This window comes from Tubulanus polymorphus, chromosome 4, assembly GCF_964204645.1.
Source record: "Tubulanus polymorphus chromosome 4, tnTubPoly1.2, whole genome shotgun sequence".
NCBI classification, from domain to species: Eukaryota; Metazoa; Nemertea; class Palaeonemertea; order Tubulaniformes; family Tubulanidae; genus Tubulanus; species Tubulanus polymorphus.
This window is the reverse complement of record NC_134028.1, coordinates 25,967,207-25,983,319: the sequence shown is the minus strand read 5'-3', so window position 1 is coordinate 25,983,319 and position 16,113 is coordinate 25,967,207. Positions and strand designations below refer to the sequence as shown.

The window sequence follows — 16,113 nt, the reverse complement described above, 5'->3', positions numbered from 1 at the left end:
TTCATGAAAAGGTTTAACTCTTAAAATCCATTCAATTTATCTTAAAACGATTTAGGCCTCAATCCAGGATTTGCTATAAATTAAACTTAACTAAACCAATGACAAATTATAAAGTCAATCATATATATTCTCATACAAAATGCCAGGAGTGCTCGAGGAATTATAATGTTAAACACGTGGACTTTCAAAAACAAATAGTCCAACCACCATAGGCGTATAATTACATGAAAGATCGACCATCTTGAATGAACATGGTGACGATATTGCGTATATATGTATTTATTAAAAACAGCTCGGCTGTGTAAACTAATTACTATCTGCATACATAAATATATCAGTTTGGAACCAGCCAAACATGTAAATGCTATGTACAGGTTCACCTCAGTTAATCTATATACAGATCGGTCCAGTGTAAGTAATATCATTCCCTGTACATTTCTACCTGTACTTCATAATACATGGATAATTCATAGAATATCATCAGTCCTGTGATAACGGATTAATCTAAGTTGACTGTATCTTTCAACTAGTCTTTCGCATTATAGTTCCTTATTTTGGGTTTTGTTTTTCTCAGTTTTCCGAGAGTTTTATCGGAAACTCGTTGTTTCGACGATTGTTTCTCTTCGAGCCGCGAAGGTCGACCTTTAACCGTCCACTGTATCGTTCCTGAGCTAGAACCACTACCGATATTCTGAGTTAAGACCCGAGGTTGTGACTCTACTGGTGCTCGCAGTTTACTTTCTACGGGAACAGCTGAAATCAAACCCGGTAAATTGGATTAAAAAACAGCATAGTACCTTCGAAATAAAGTTTTAAGACACGATCACTGGTAGATGAATAGGCAAGTAATCGGAATGTGGCTTGGTTTCCTGATCGGATATTTTCACAAATCACAATTGGTATAAGCCATATCTGATGATAATAGTTTCCTCCAACAGGTCGCTGACTACATTAGACTGTGCTCACCACAGAGCCGATTGCCTCAGCCCCGCATGACCAAATGCTCAATATTTTCCCACTCAGTTCATTCAACCCATCATCACTCTGACAGCCCCAGAATTTGCTTGCTGCCCCGGAGAAAATCACAGGTCCTGCGAGATCCGAGACAAAGGGGTCACATGCGTGTAATTGCTATACCTGTATGCGATGGTTCTCCACGCGATGTGAAAATACTCTGTCCGTCGTCTAACATCTTCCAAACGTCTTGAATTGATTCCCCACCGACTGAAGATAACGTCAGCTGTAGCGGATCCATAGTTGCTGCAGGTGATGACGTTCTTTGAGTTTCACCGAATCTTTTCGTCGCATCGTCAGATCTCGATCCTTGAATATAGCGAAAAAACATTCATCAGAGAAATACCGGTTTTATAGACTGGCATCAACTTTAACCCAGGGGTTAACTCATTTTGTTTTCAATTGAGTTAGCCCCTGAGTTTAAGTTGATACCAGTCTATAAAACTGACCTCAGGAGCTGGTTTTATAGATTGGTTTTAACTTAAACTGGACTAGTTTTCTCAGTTGACCATGAAATGCGGTAACCCAGCCCGATAATATTGCTAAAAAACTATTTAAACTTACGGTATTTTGAGTGTTTTAGTATACCAGGAATATCATCGACATCAGAACTGGAGGCTACGTCGACGCTGACTTGAGTTAGTGGCTGTTTCTTCTGAGCAAAGGCCAGTTCCTACGAAATGAAATACGCAGCAGATCACAGACACAAACTCAAATATATTCCAAAGCTGTACATGTTTTCAGCGGTATTATATAATATGGATGGAAATCTATCATTATCCCGTACCTGTTTAGTAAGTTCATATTGTAACTTTTCCAGCTGTCCGAGTTTACTTTCAAATCTTTGTTTCATCAAACCGACATCTGTACTATTATCCTTCACTGCAGGAGTTGTGAATTGATAACGCCTTACAGGAGCATCTGGTTCTTTAGTAGGCTGAGATGTGGGTAAAGGTATTCCTACAATATATTCAATTCATATATGAGCAGCACAAACTGTGAACTTTAATAATGGTTTAAAATGAATCCCCTTTTCTTAAATCCTGGTCCCGACTTAATTGGTGTAGGCGTAGTTTACTGAACAACAACAAACATTTATAATTGCCTATTTCTCGAAATTGAAACCGTTTTGAAAGAGTTTTAGGCAGTTTTCCTCAAATTAAAGGAGTTTCAAGACCTTTAAAACATTTTCTGGCTAGGATATTTTAAGGAATCAAGGAGTCGTAGGGATCCTGCTGGAAGAATGGAGTGACAAAATTTCATACACACGGACAACCGTTCATTCCTTACCAGCACGAACGAGTTCACTTCTCATTCTATTACTGATTTCAATCAATTGTTGTTTCTCTTTTGCCAGCTGATGAATGTGTTTCGCTGCCGAACGTAGTTTATCTTGTAATTGTACGACCGTGTTTTGAGCGGCTGTGCCGGAACCACCTGCAGCAGCCGAGTGCAGACCGTGTCTGTGTCGTAGGCGAGATAGTTCGTCTTCCAATTGCTGTATTACCAACTCCTTAACAAACAACGACAAAAAAGATGTAACAAAATCTATATGACAACAGTTCCACTAATTCTAAACTAAGGCAGGTTTTGATTGGTTATACAGAATCGATGTTCTTAAACTGGAATACATTCAATTGAAATCTGTCAATACAAATGCATTTTAGTTTTTTCATTTTTCATATTACGAATTACTCTGCAGACTGGTCTTTGAAGAGCTCTAAAAAGTAAGATTCTTAACTAAATACCTGAGCTAAAAATGCGTACCTGAGCTCCAAAATTGATCGACGGATTTTTCGCTGCAAGTTTCATCTTCAAGTCAGAAATCTGTCAGAAATAAAGATGATTTCAGCTTAGTAACTGAACTGTATGGTTGTACTAAAACAAAATCTTTCAAACTTCAAAACGTATATCAATTTTCAGCTCAATGACATAAGAAGGGACCAAATATTTTGACAAGCATCCGAGTCAGATTACATGTACCGGTACTACTAAAGTCACTACTATTTTGGTTGTTTTAAGTGAGCTTGATTGAGAGCACAGAACCAGACGCTGTAAACGAACCTCATTTCTCAAAGCTGTAACCTCCGTATTTTGTTCGAGATTACTGCGAAAATATTCATCGGCCTCTTTACGCGTTTCCGCCAGTTCTAGTTCGATTTCGCCGAGACGGTGTCGCAAACTGGAATTCTCTGTTTGTCCTCTTCGCTGTTGAGCGCCGAGTTCGTACTGTAACTGTTCAACTTCGACTTGTTTTTCGCGCGGCTTCAAATAAACAAATCATAATAAAGAGATATTTCTTGTAACTGGCCGAAAAACAGTAAAAACTAAAATGAATGAAACGAAAATGATTTTTATCGCAATATCAGGAATTAGATCGGTGTCTAGTAGAATTGTCAAACTTTTTCACATCAAATGTTCAAATATCAATATTCTTTACATGGATTATTGAGAGAAACAGCAGTAAGCAAACTGTAGCCTCGGATTCTAAAATGGAACATGTGCTTCTAAAGGTAAAAGAGAACAATGCGCAGAAAAGCGCATCATGTTATTTGTGCCCTATACCTGCTTTGATAGTTGAGACACCATGTTTTCGAGATGAAAGATTTTAGCTTGTTGTTTTTTCACTTGCGCCGACAAATCGACCTTCTCACCTCTGAGAACCCCTACAACAAAAACACATACAAACATCCGAGGATATTAAACATTTCTACTGAACATAACCCTTTTTTTTGTGAAGAAGTTTAACTGAAATCTTTGGTTTAGTCAGTCGTTGTTGTTCAATGTGGACAGCAATTCAAACTTAATCGTTTTAAACTTAAACTTTTTCATGAAACTGAACCCAATTCCACAGCAATTTTTAGGTTTGATTTGATTTAGCTGTTCTAATGGAAAATGAACTACAGGTAATTTACCAAGGTCTCCCACAACTTTTTCTCTTACCAATCATTTCGTTGAGCGATTGAACATGTGTACGAACTAATAGATTATCTCCTATCTCATTGAATACATCTGTATTACTGATAGGAGACACTGCAGCTGGTATTCTCTGACGGTCTCTCAATTTTTGCTCCAAAGCTTCGTTTTCCGATTTCATCGAATTCAATTTTTTCTCCAATTCGTCGGTTCGACCGTTCTCCGTACGGATTCGATCTCCGTCTGCCTGGTTGCTCGGCAACTGACCTCCTAGATCTTCCATGTCAGTTCTCATTTGTCGAATCACCGAAACGAGATTCTCATTTTGTTCCTGTAACTCAACGATTTGTTGTTCAACCGACCGCGGAATAAACTGTAAACTTTCCAACTGAAATAACAAAAACACATCTAACAATAAATCAGTTACCGTTGTGAGGTTGGATGAACAATCCAATAGGGTTAGTCTTGGGAAACCAAGATCCAAGTTACGTAAAACCAAACAAACAGAGTATCCAGGTATATATCATTTTAGTGTGAAGAGTGGATGACCATTATATTCTCTGGTGATCAGTTTTTGAAAGTGTGCGGATAAAATATCTCATATCTGGTGTTTGTAGTTCCAGTCCAAAATGTCTCAAGTGAGAACATGGAAGAATGGGGATAAAGTGGGGAGGGGGTGCTAGGTCCAGGAGGAAGAATGTCTGAGGAGCTGTGAGGTTGAAGCAGCTAAATTTCTGAGGAGCTGCAGGGATCAGGTTGTAGAATGTTCGAGATAAGGTGCAGGCAGCCGCGTGATACCTACATTAAGCTACCACTGCAGTGTACATTTCCGACTTATAAAACGACTTACGACTACATTCTGATCGACAGATAATCCGTGTTGTTGAAGAGTTGTTAACGCGACATCGCGATCATGAGTTAACGTACGAATCATATCCTCACGATGTTCTAAATCTCTTCTTACAACTTTCAATTCACTTTTCGCCTGCAAATCAATTGATCAATACTTTCCATAAGATGACTGTTAACTGGTGGCCTTAATTTAGCAAAGATAACTAAATTTAGATTCTAGAAGCCTAAGTAACTACAGGAACCTTTCGTAAATTTCTGAGTCCAATTCCACAAAAATTCATTACCGGTACCTGACTCATACATCGATTCAACATAAGCTGAATAAATGAAGAAATTAAATGAATGAATAGTTTTTGTGTATCTGAACCCTGAGCCCAGTGTCACCCACAAAATCAAAACTGATAAACGACCAAATTTCAATTCATTAAAGATTTTCGAAATTTTCAAGGAACTCGACCCTGTTCCAACAGTTGGATGCTGTCTACTCACTTCATCTCTCATTTTAGTCAGATTCTGAACGAGGTCCTCAGCTTTATCGTACTGATGACGGTCGATATCCTCGAATCTCTTCTGCCAGTCGAGTTCCAGTTGAGCTTTCTCGCGTTCTAACGACGCCTGACGTTCGATCGCTAAATTCAAATCTTTACGATACCTGAAATAACCGTTTCATTTCTAAATTAGATGGGCTGTAAACTTCAGGAGACTAGTAGCATATCTATTCATTATGACTGAGTTGATTCATTACATCCAGCATGAAAATAGTTACATTCTTGCTTTGGGACCGTAAAAATTTTGTCCAATGTTAGATCTCCTGGTTAGATGATATAGTTTGTATACAATGTCATTATACTTCCCAGATTCAGTTATCCGCGTAGATCATATCTGAGTTGAGGGCAGTTATCTAGTAATCTCGACAAATTCTACTGACTTTTCCCAGATTTTTAGCTTTTTTTACGAAGTTCCTGACTTTTTAAGGAAAAAGAAATTCCCAGACTTTCCCTGATTTCCAGCATGTTTATTCAACTAAACCTTTAATACAATGCCTAATACAGACTGATTTTGCTGATGGAGGTGCCTCTCTTACTGTCTCTGCAAAAACTGACTGACCTTTCTAAATCTTCTTTACGTTGTAAAAGTTCTCCTTTCAGAGTTTCATTCTCTTCTTTAAGCTGTTGCAAATCAACGTCTAGATTGACACGGGATCGGGCCTGATCTACTAACTGTTGATCCCAGCGCAATTTCATATCTGATAATTCTTCCTGTAACCTGACAAACAAATAATCATAATACTAACATTACATGTATAATACTTATCATAATAAACAGAAATTCTACAGAGTGGCCACTTTTATCAGACTTGCTTTTTCCCCTGATTTTTTTAAAGAAAAGAAATTAAGGCCACCCTTATTCTGTCATTAAAGCGTGAATAAAAACCTTCCATGGCACCCAATTTCTCAAGCCTTGCCCCATGCCTTCAGCGTGCCGGTTCCCAATCCTAGGCCCCAATTCGAACCCTCAAAAAATCTTGTTGACCTGCCTGACCATCGATAGACAGCTCTCACCTTTCGATAGATTTCTCTTTTACTTGCATCGAATCTTGATTCGTCCACTGAAGACGTCGGTTTTCGATTTCGAGTCCCTCGACCTTCGACTGTAACTGACGAATCGTATCCTGTAACGAACGTTCGCGGTCTTCACTCGAATCTTTTAAAACTTTCACCGCGACGTCTTTTTCTCTCGCGAATTTGTCCAACTCTTCGTGTCTGAAAATAAATACACAACTAGAGTTCTGCGTTTGCCTTGTAAACACAACACAGTGACAGCCAATTATCCCGTCCATTTTCCAGTGAATCAGAGAAATGTCTAGATTTAAAATGTTACAATTCATTCATTTTCAAATGAATAACGTATTGATGAAGAAACGTGTCGTCAATAGCATTATCAGAGTTCTCTGATTTTTCCAGGTTTTTGGTAAATTTGCAAAATCCATAAATTTTCCCTGATTTGTTTTATTCCCTGAGTTTTCCAGGTCAGTTTTCCAGGCCACCCTGCACAAATAAACCTCCCGGATATTCCCAAAATAATCTCTAAAACCATAAAACTCAAATCAAATTGAATCTAGCAAATCTATGTTAAAACCTAGGTCCTGCATTGATATCGCTTTATGTTCACCAGAAATCTACTTTTAATTCATGATATCATTGCTCTTAATGAAATACATACGGTTATAGGCCACAATGCGCATTTTTTGAATCACAAATTTGCTGCCAGTAACATATACTTACTTTCTACAATATTCCTCTTTCATACGTTTCACTGTAAGTTCGCTGTGATGTATTTTACCTTCGAGTTCGGCAATTCTAAAAAATTTTAGAAATGAATTTTCAAAAAGATTGCGCGAAATTCACAAAATACCAGGACGCGGTTCCAGTGAGAGTTATGTAAATGTTTGACGCTGATTATGAATACAATCATGTATTTGAAAATGAACTACGTACATTTGATTATTAGCCCAAGAGTTAAATCTAACTCGGGGACCAAAAGTTTACTCAAAAGTTGGTTAAGTAGACCATCAGATAAATGGTACGATAAGGCTTGTTTCTCTTCTTTTCTGAGTTTAAAAGTTGACCCAGCTGCCCACCTATCTACCCTGTACATAATTTTTCAATCGACCATAGCAGATCTGAACTTACTTGGCATCTTTAATTGCCGATGTATCTTGAAGTTCCCATTCCTTCTGTTTGAGTTTTTTCTCTAACTCACAATGATTATTACCGATCGCTTCGATCTCCTCAGCATTTTTCATTTCGGTATTCTTAACCAACTCAAGTTCTTTTGTCAATAACTTCACCTAGAATTTGGTGAAATTAATCCGAGGCTATTTGAAGGAATAACAAGGAATTGTGTTGTTTTCAGAGTTATGAATTAAGCTTCTTACTTTGATTTCATAAGACAGACATTGGCTGGAAAGATCGTCGACTTTCAAACGAAACTCATGCTCACGTTTTCTCAAAACGTCATCAAAACCTAGAAAAATATGCAAACAAATATTGTTCTTATCTTTAACTTCTGGAACCAGATAAGAAGTTAACCTGGACCCAGTTCCACAGTTCCACAAATCTGAGTGAAAGTTAGTTCATTTTCAATGAGTTAACTCGGAACTGTGGAACTGGACCCCAGAGCAGTTGTGAAATAAGTCTCTGGAATGAGCCTGGTTGTTAGATTGGCTATAGAGCCAAAATAAGCTTCCACTCGTCTTAAGTCATAAGATTGCTTATGAGCGGTAAATGACCTTAGACCAGTCCTAAGATGTTAGATCGGGAATGTAGCTCAGACTGGTCTTAGATGTAAGCCTCGACTGTGCAACGGACGCCTGGAAATAAGATTTATTAATTTTCTAACCGGCATTCAATTCATGTTTTTGTATTTCTAATTCTTGTTCTAGTTCCAACATGCGTCTGTTGATTTCTCGTTTATACGACTCTAGTTCAGCTCGTTCGACGTCTATTTCATTATCTTTATTCCTGAATAATAATGACAAAATAACAAAAATCATCACAATGCAAGAGGCAACATCGTTTTTTAAAACCATGATCAAGATAACGTTAAAAGACCTGGCAGCTATAGAAATGAACTGATTACAAATTTTAGCCAAATACAACGGGGAATTGCAACACTTACGTTCTGTACTGTTCGAGTTCTAGTTGTTTTTCTTTGATTCTCTGTTGATATCGTGTTTGCACGTCTGACTTCTCTTGTATCTCTCGACTGATCGTTACATTCAATTCATCGATCTTTATTTTCAACTCGCTGATTTCCGCATCTTTCTCAGACATCTTCGCTTTGATATCTGTAAACAACAGCCATATATAGAGACAATGCTCGGAATATCGAGAAATCCAAGATATCCTATAACTATGACGTGAAAAACGATAGTACAACTGGGTCAGGTTTCCAAGAAAAAATTCTAAGCTTAAAACGGTTAAATTTGAATCTTAGTGGCATTCATTAATAAAAAATTCTTATCTCATAAATTTCTAGTCGAACCTCATTATCATAACCTTGCATATGATTTGCAAACCCATAATTCTATTCCAAATAGGACATCTTTTTTTTTTGGTGTATCGGCTATTCAACTATCTACAGTGAATTTTCAACTGACCATTGAATAAAACATCGTATTTATCCAACTCTTTGTCTCTGTCTTCTAAAAGTTTTAGATTGTATTTAAAATCTTCTTTCAGTTTGATGAATCGGTTGTGTTCTTCGACGTACAACTTTTCTTTTTCTCTGAACGCAGCTTCCAAAGTTTGAGTTCTGAAATTTAAGTCACAATGTGTAAAAAGCATTCTTGCTTTTATAAACTATATCAATCACCGAACCTGTGGATTTTCTTCAAACTCTTACAAATACATTCAAACTAGGCTAAATTAGGATCAGCTATGTAGAACAAGTAGAATTTTACCTCATCTGTTGTAACTGTTTCCATTCTTGCTCTTTCTGATCAGCCAATTGTTTCAACGATTCTTCATTTATCTGATCGTAAGAATGTTCCATTCTGTTCTCATTGTTTCGAGCGTCTTTAAAAGATTATCCTAAAGCGATAAAGGATTAAGTCACGCTTCATTTTATCTACATATTTCAAAGGCTGCGGTCCTATCTTGAAGTTGAAAGATCAATCCATAATCTCAAGAAACCAACAACTGAACGATGGGCTGAGTCGGCAAGTTACTGATGTCTGTGGTTTAGTTTCATGATCGGATATTTTCACAAAAAGCTTTAGGCCTAGGCCTACCACCAACGGCTAGGACCTAGCTAGGCTAGGTAACTACTAGTCACCTAGCTCAGTTAGTGCAGGCTAACAAGTACCGGTCATTGGACTCATAAACAATAGGAATATGCCTGGCATAGCCTACTAGTGTTAGGGTCAAGTTGAGTGGTAGTTAAAATATTTGTAGCAGGGATTCATCAATGATCATCAATGAAGGAAGCCTGGCTGGACTAGTAAGTGTTAAGATGCTACGCTAGCAATCTGGGCAATCTGCTGGCCAGGGTTTGACTGCTCTATTTTCTTTTACTTTACTCTGTTCTCCGACCTTCCTAGAATTTTCTAAATAGTTAAGTTTAGCAGTTTGTAGGCTACTGACTCATTGACTGTATGTAGGTGACCTACTTCTTCAAGCTTTCTAGCGACGCCGGAAAATATTCTATTTCAGACCAAAAGGTTAGAATTTTGAACTGATAGTTTTAACTGACTATGTTGGGCCCGATGTAACGCAGTCACAAGCGACATAAATCACGAATTAAAAGCCCCCATGAATTAAATAATTGTTCTTTTTTAAATTACCCGCACTATCAGTTGTTCACAAAGCAAAATTCTTTACTGACGATGTAATGATTAACGGGAAAACCCTAACTAACGGTTTCGAACTATATTAGTCCGTTAGCCGGCAATTAGGGATTTTCAACAATATGGCCGCGCCCATGAAAATGGTTTCAACTCAACAATTCGTCGTTGATTTTATCAATGAACATTTCAATACGGCCGACGTCAAGACGTTATTGAAAGCGCGAACGCTTTTCGAAGAAGTTAAAGCTCAGAAGGATGAACTGGAAGAGAAGGTCATAACGATATTCTAGATGAAAGACCCTTTTCCTTTAGAATTCGTTCCAAAAAATACCAAATTCAAATCAACATACATACATGATCAATGAAATATCTGTTTGTTTTTATGAATCACTAAAACTGATTTGTTAATGTTTCAGATGAGAATTGTCAGCTCAGAAGCTCCATCTATAGTCGACCACGCAATACACGACGCTGACCGAGCTCTAGCTAAGGCTAAAGAGTTGAACACTAAACAAGAAGTGACTTGTAAAAATATCGTCAAACATATTCCTCAATGCAAGAGAACTTTGGAGAAATTGATTCATCTTAGTTCACAGATTGAAGAATTAGAACGTTATGTGTCGTACTTAGAATGGATATCACATATAGAAAGTCTTAGGTATTTTATAAGGTGTAATCAATAACTGATATCAATATTCAGCCTTTCTCTTGTAATTTCCATTCTTTTTTTCCTTCAAACTGTTTCTGCTGCTATATGCGAAGTTTCAATTTTCAGTTCAAATATTCAAACGTCGTTAATAATTGGATCGGTTGAGCGTTCGGTTAGCGGATTCGCGGCGATGACCGACGTCGTCACAAATCTACAAAACACGAAATGTTCAAACTTGTTACAGTTCGGTAAAGATACGATCATGTTTTGGTACAAAATTCTCCGCGATAAATTAGTCAGGTTTGTATCCGTATGAATTCAAACATAATCAGCCTCGGTAGAAAACAACTTTCATAACGTGTTTATTTTCTCTGAATTGCAGTGAATTTGAAGAGATATTAAAAGCAATGCGTTGGCCATTTACGACTACAACTGTTCAAAATCTACCTGCAGTTCAGACTCCGAATAGCGAAATGACGGATCGAATGGAAACGTTATTCTGCCAACTTGTGAAGCTACAGCTACCGTATCCTTCTAACATTATGATTTATGATTGATATTATGAGAATTCATCCTCATTTGAAAACGTAATAGCAATTGATGCATGGAACCTAAGTTCAAAGAAATTTGAAAATGTGATGATAGGTTTTTGAAAATGGCTCATAACAATTGAGTAGCAAAGACATTATCCTCAAAAAGTTTTTCTTTGATTGTGGGTTTTATTCTTCAACTGAATTAGACATTCGCATGTGTATGAAAATCATTATTTCCTTAACCCTTCATGCAGTGACTGTTTAGCACCGGACTCACGTATAAATCATCCAGTTCTATCAGATCTACCCGGTTGGAGACCGATTTTACTGCCAATTCAACTGCTTCTTAACCCTTTGAAGAAAAGATTCCGTTTTCATTTCTATGGAAACAAACAGACAAACAGTTTGGATAAGGTTTGTATAGTCAACAGGGGCGATGAATTATGACTCTAAATGCTACTTTGGCTGGTAATGTTTAGCAACACTAAGCGCAACACCAAGGCAACAAAATGACTAGAAATATCCTGAACTTGCGGCACAAATAATTGGGTCGATATGTTTTTTATTTCAGCCCGAATGGTTCTTCACACAAGTTCTCGGATGGATTCGTGATCACCGTGTATTTCTAATTGATACAATACAACCGATGTTATCTTTGGCAGGGATCGGGTATATCGATGCTCTAGTAAGTTTCAATTCTATCTTTTTACCTTATTACCTAACTTGTCCTGACCGAGATCAAAATTTCTGCATTACTCACATATTCACTATTTAGTATAGAATCTCAAAATGAGAAAGAAACACGAGTCTGAATTGATATCTCATTTCGGACTCAATGTGTTATTTGTAGTTGTTGATCAAAGCTTATTGACTATTTTTCAGTCTGAGTTCAGTCGTGGTCTGGTGCTACTGGTAATGGAGAAGATGGTTACCGATATGGATGATCTCATGTACGACGAGCATTTGTTTTCACATATGATCGATGAAGCGTTGATGTTCGAGAAAGATCTACGCGGAAGTTACGAATATCCGACGAACCAGCCGGGATGTTTACACGTTCTTACCGAGCCGCGACCGTTTGAAAAATGGCTTCTCATCGAAAAGAAATGTAAGCACCTTGTGAAATGATGGGAATGACATGTATTTCAAATCGCATACATCAAATGCCATAAGATTTTTAGGTGAATTTTGCTCATTTCCAAGAGTGGAAAGAGCTGGAAATCTCGAAGCAGATGAAAGTAGGCTCAGAAGCCATCAAAAGATCTGTCCATGAACTTGAATTTGAAAATGTATTTATTGTGTGCCATGCATAACATTTATACATAGGATGAGAAATGCAAATAATTGACAGAACAAAACATTCACAAATGACAATCAATAAACACATTCTCCCATGACTGGATGATGGTGGCAGACGATGCCATCGAGTACATAAAGAAAACAAAAACAATATCTTAATATCTGTCTGATTTTCAGTTGCTTTAGAGAAAATGGATGCCATGTTAGAATCACAGACGGCTTGGGAATCTCAGTATCGCGATGTCGGAGAAGTTGACGATATGAAAGTTCCAGAATGCGGTGAAAGTTTTATGACTCTTATGCTCACTATAACAGGTATAGAATAGATTTCTGTGTCTCGGAAACAAGCTCCAAGCGATCATTGATGTCTGTTTTGTTTTGTTTTTCTAGATCGCTACAAGTTATTGCCAGATGCTCATCATCGCTTACAGTTTCTCAATCTACAGCTCCATCTACTGGATGATTTCCGTATTCGATTGCTTCAGATAATGAAAGAAGGCGCGAACGACCCGACGAATAAATGTTTCTGTGCGATACTCAATACAAATCATTACATAACAGAAGTTTTACGCGAATGGAATGAATTACTGGTTAGTAAACAACATGGACGCTGAACAACCTCTGTCGATATCACGAAAATATCTTTCTCTTTTGTAGTTTTTCCTACAACTGCAGTATCATCGACATAAGGAGTGTATGAGCGATGATGATGTTGATGAGGAAGATGATGATTTTAAGAGCATAGCCAGCCCTACGACTCCTCTATCTCCATCTCGCTCTTTACTGTCGAGGGTAAGAGTTTTATTGTTAGCGTACTGGCAAAATGTGGTTAATGGTTAATAACACAACTAATGTAACTGTTTCTATTTTGCTAACTCTTTTCAGTCGACGAGTGCATCCTCTAAAATGACCGATAGTATCCTCGAAAGCGTACAAGGAACTGTATTCGATGAACCTTTACAGTTGTATGAACACATGAAAACCGATATGATGAAGAATATCGTCGGTTACGTAACGACAGACGTAAAAGCGAGAAGTCGCCCGTACAGAAAAGAAAGGTTATTTTAGAATACATTGGCTCGATACTTAACACACATCGGGCTCCTTGTGGTTGACTAAAACCTATACTTCTTTGGATGAACCTACTTCAAATTGGTTTTGAGATGAACAGTAAATTTGGTCTGTGTAAAGAAACCGCGGTGGCAATCCTTCAATACAACTGGATATAAAATCAATGGTTAATTCACACTGCACATTTCTACTGGTTATCAAATGAACAGTATGAAGTACCCAGCATCGCATTTTCTCCAAAATTTGACTAATTTGGAATACCATTACCGGGTATCCCCAAAAACAGGTCACAGACCATAACATATAAACTATAGTCATTCTTCAAATTATGGTTTGGGGTCATTCATTTATTACGTACGCATAAAATTTGAATTTTTCAACCCCCCCTCCCCCTCTGTATGCAAAATCGGCCATTTTTTCATATACATTAAGCATTACATTACGCAATTGCACTGACCCCTCCCTTCATGCGTACGTAATAAATGAATGACCCCTTTCTATTGACAGGTGGATCGCTTTACCCTCGCAGAAAGATTACATATCTCTAGGATTATCTGTGTCTGCATGCGAGATGTTTATGGTGTTGAAAGATTGGTTGCACACGATTGAACAGCTTTTATCGCTGCCGTTGTTCAAAGTTTTCTGGCAAGCGTGCGCTGAATCGCTCAATAAATTCATCTATAAAGAGGTACAGTTTATCGAACAATCCTCCAGCTTGATTAACTTAATTCACTACCAAAAGTGTCGATTAATAATTTTGATATTTTGTTCTTTGTGTAACTTACAGGTGATATTATCGAATTATTTCAACGAAGGAGGTGCAGTTCAGTTACAGTACGATATGACCAGAAATCTCTTCCCGATGTTTGGTCAATATACAACGAAACCAGAAAATTATTTTCGAGAGTAAGTGCGTGGCGACTTTGGGGGCCACTCGAATATTCATTCCAAAAAATATACAAACATTCTATTAGAAGTATTGACAAATGCAACTCTCCGAAAAACGAGTGTGCAAAGGTTATGTTTCAGTCATTTTCAGGAATATTGAAGATCAGGTATTCCTGAAGATGACTATGTATTAGGATATAGTCATTTTGATAATTAACAATGACATCAGTGCCTATTTCATTGTGACTAATATTACCGGTGCATGGGCTGATTTGTTACAGAGTGTAAGATAATTAGAAAAGGAAAGTTTTTAAGCTCTCGTTTGAAATCATCGAAATTGGCAGTGTTTTCCAGGCTATCGTCTAAATCTCATTTAAGATTGATTTTAAAAATGTGGTCAGTATTGTTTTTAATGGTCGATAAGTCTATGTTCAATGTTTCTTTTCAGCGTCAAAGAAAGTTGTATGGTGTTAAATTTGAAACGTGGTACAGCGATAATGTTAAAAGAACTGATATACAACGCGTTACATGTATTGGATACAACTCTACCTCCTCAGGATCCGATCGCTGCTTTGAATGATGTCGCAATATTTAAACTGTCTCCGGAAGATGTTGAACTCGTGCTTTCTTTACGAACTGACTTGAATATCGGATCGTGATTAAAAATCAGAACAACATTGGTTCTTAGTTAAAACAATATTGTTCCGAAATTTGGTGGATTATCAGTGCTTAAAATGTGTTCCTACACCAAGAAATGTCATCTAAATTATGCTAAGATTGCGCTGTTAAGATGATCTATTCTATGATATTCTTCTCTGATTTTTTTTTTGGTGCAAACATTTTATTTAAAGGATTGTTCCTGATGTTGTTGAACGTGCAGGAAACGGACGAACTTGTTTCACAGGTCATGCGCTTGCCAATGTTATTACAGTTGAACTTCGATACAGCGATGTTCACGTGACCAGGAGATATGTTCGTTATGAAAAAGTGTGAAATTGATTAAATTTTTTGTTTCTCTGAAATTCTATATTTGTTATATCCGATGAATTGTATCCGAGTTCGTTATATCTACCCGGTAAGTTCCACTGTTGAGCAAAATCGTTGTTAAATCATGGGATAGTTGTGGAACTTTATTGAGTAAGTGCTAATGAATTAATGTTTTTATCAAAGTGTCCACTCGGTGTAGGTGCGGCTAGTAACTACCAGTATATTTTTGTTATTCAGTAAACACTGCGTTGTTGGGTTATTGGGTTATAAATTATCGCCTATAGCTGTAATAAAAATTCAAAATTTCACAGTTCAATAAATGATTTTTCGTTGATGACTGATCCGATCCAGACTTAAGTAATTTGCATGCTGGGAATAACATCGAAGGAGGATATGGACTTGGTGCACCATGGAATGGTTTGCGGATGACGGCTATATTCACATAGATCTGGCGATTTTTCTATGTACGCAGATACTGGGGGTCACACGAAAAAAAACCTAGCCCTGTGAACCCTGTTCACAAATGTCCGTTTGATGATGTGCCCAGGAATTAG

General features: G+C 37.4%; 2 protein-coding genes across 2 annotated transcripts; one reads left to right on the top strand and one right to left on the bottom strand.

Moving 5' to 3' along the window:
• Positions 1-526: 526 nt before the first annotated feature.
• Positions 527-10,035, bottom strand: LOC141903339 (coiled-coil domain-containing protein 57-like). The gene is made up of 21 exons (XM_074791443.1): positions 9,956-10,035; positions 9,248-9,377; positions 8,945-9,099; positions 8,464-8,632; positions 8,185-8,306; positions 7,721-7,809; positions 7,476-7,633; positions 7,068-7,142; positions 6,345-6,545; positions 5,890-6,048; positions 5,272-5,434; positions 4,781-4,915; positions 3,958-4,318; positions 3,580-3,680; positions 3,079-3,279; positions 2,782-2,841; positions 2,305-2,527; positions 1,802-1,974; positions 1,579-1,687; positions 1,138-1,323; positions 527-753 (listed from the first exon to the last, which is right to left on the bottom strand). Exons 2-21 carry the CDS (start codon positions 9,337-9,339, stop codon positions 527-529), a joined length of 3,159 nt encoding a protein of 1,052 aa, XP_074647544.1. The 5' UTR covers positions 9,340-9,377; positions 9,956-10,035.
• A 229-nt stretch (positions 10,036-10,264) lies between these two features.
• On the top strand, positions 10,265-15,859 carry LOC141903448 (RAD50-interacting protein 1-like). The gene is made up of 14 exons (XM_074791566.1): positions 10,265-10,404; positions 10,549-10,790; positions 10,908-11,081; positions 11,164-11,307; positions 11,569-11,728; positions 11,886-11,999; positions 12,197-12,422; positions 12,791-12,928; positions 13,004-13,203; positions 13,271-13,405; positions 13,499-13,671; positions 14,192-14,372; positions 14,472-14,590; positions 15,021-15,859. Exons 1-14 carry the CDS (start codon positions 10,267-10,269, stop codon positions 15,229-15,231), a joined length of 2,355 nt encoding a protein of 784 aa, XP_074647667.1. The 5' UTR covers positions 10,265-10,266; the 3' UTR covers positions 15,232-15,859.
• Positions 15,860-16,113: the final 254 nt, after the last annotated feature.

Excerpts from the sequence above, each read along its gene's own strand:
- LOC141903339 (XM_074791443.1), bottom strand. The coding sequence starts at position 9,339 with ATGGAACATTCTTACGATCAGATAAATGAAGAATCGTTGAAACAATTG. Across the intron at positions 8,307-8,463 it reads GAACTCGAACAGTACAGAAC|GAATAAAGATAATGAAATAG; the intron begins GTAAGTGTTGCA and ends ATTATTATTCAG. Across the intron at positions 2,842-3,078 it reads TTACAGCTTTGAGAAATGAG|ATTTCTGACTTGAAGATGAA; the intron begins GTTCGTTTACAG and ends TATTTCTGACAG.
- LOC141903448 (XM_074791566.1), top strand. The coding sequence starts at position 10,267 with ATGAAAATGGTTTCAACTCAACAATTCGTCGTTGATTTTATCAATGAA. Across the intron at positions 10,791-10,907 it reads TCACATATAGAAAGTCTTAG|TTCAAATATTCAAACGTCGT; the intron begins GTATTTTATAAG and ends TTCAATTTTCAG. Across the intron at positions 11,308-11,568 it reads CTTGTGAAGCTACAGCTACC|TGACTGTTTAGCACCGGACT; the intron begins GTATCCTTCTAA and ends CCCTTCATGCAG.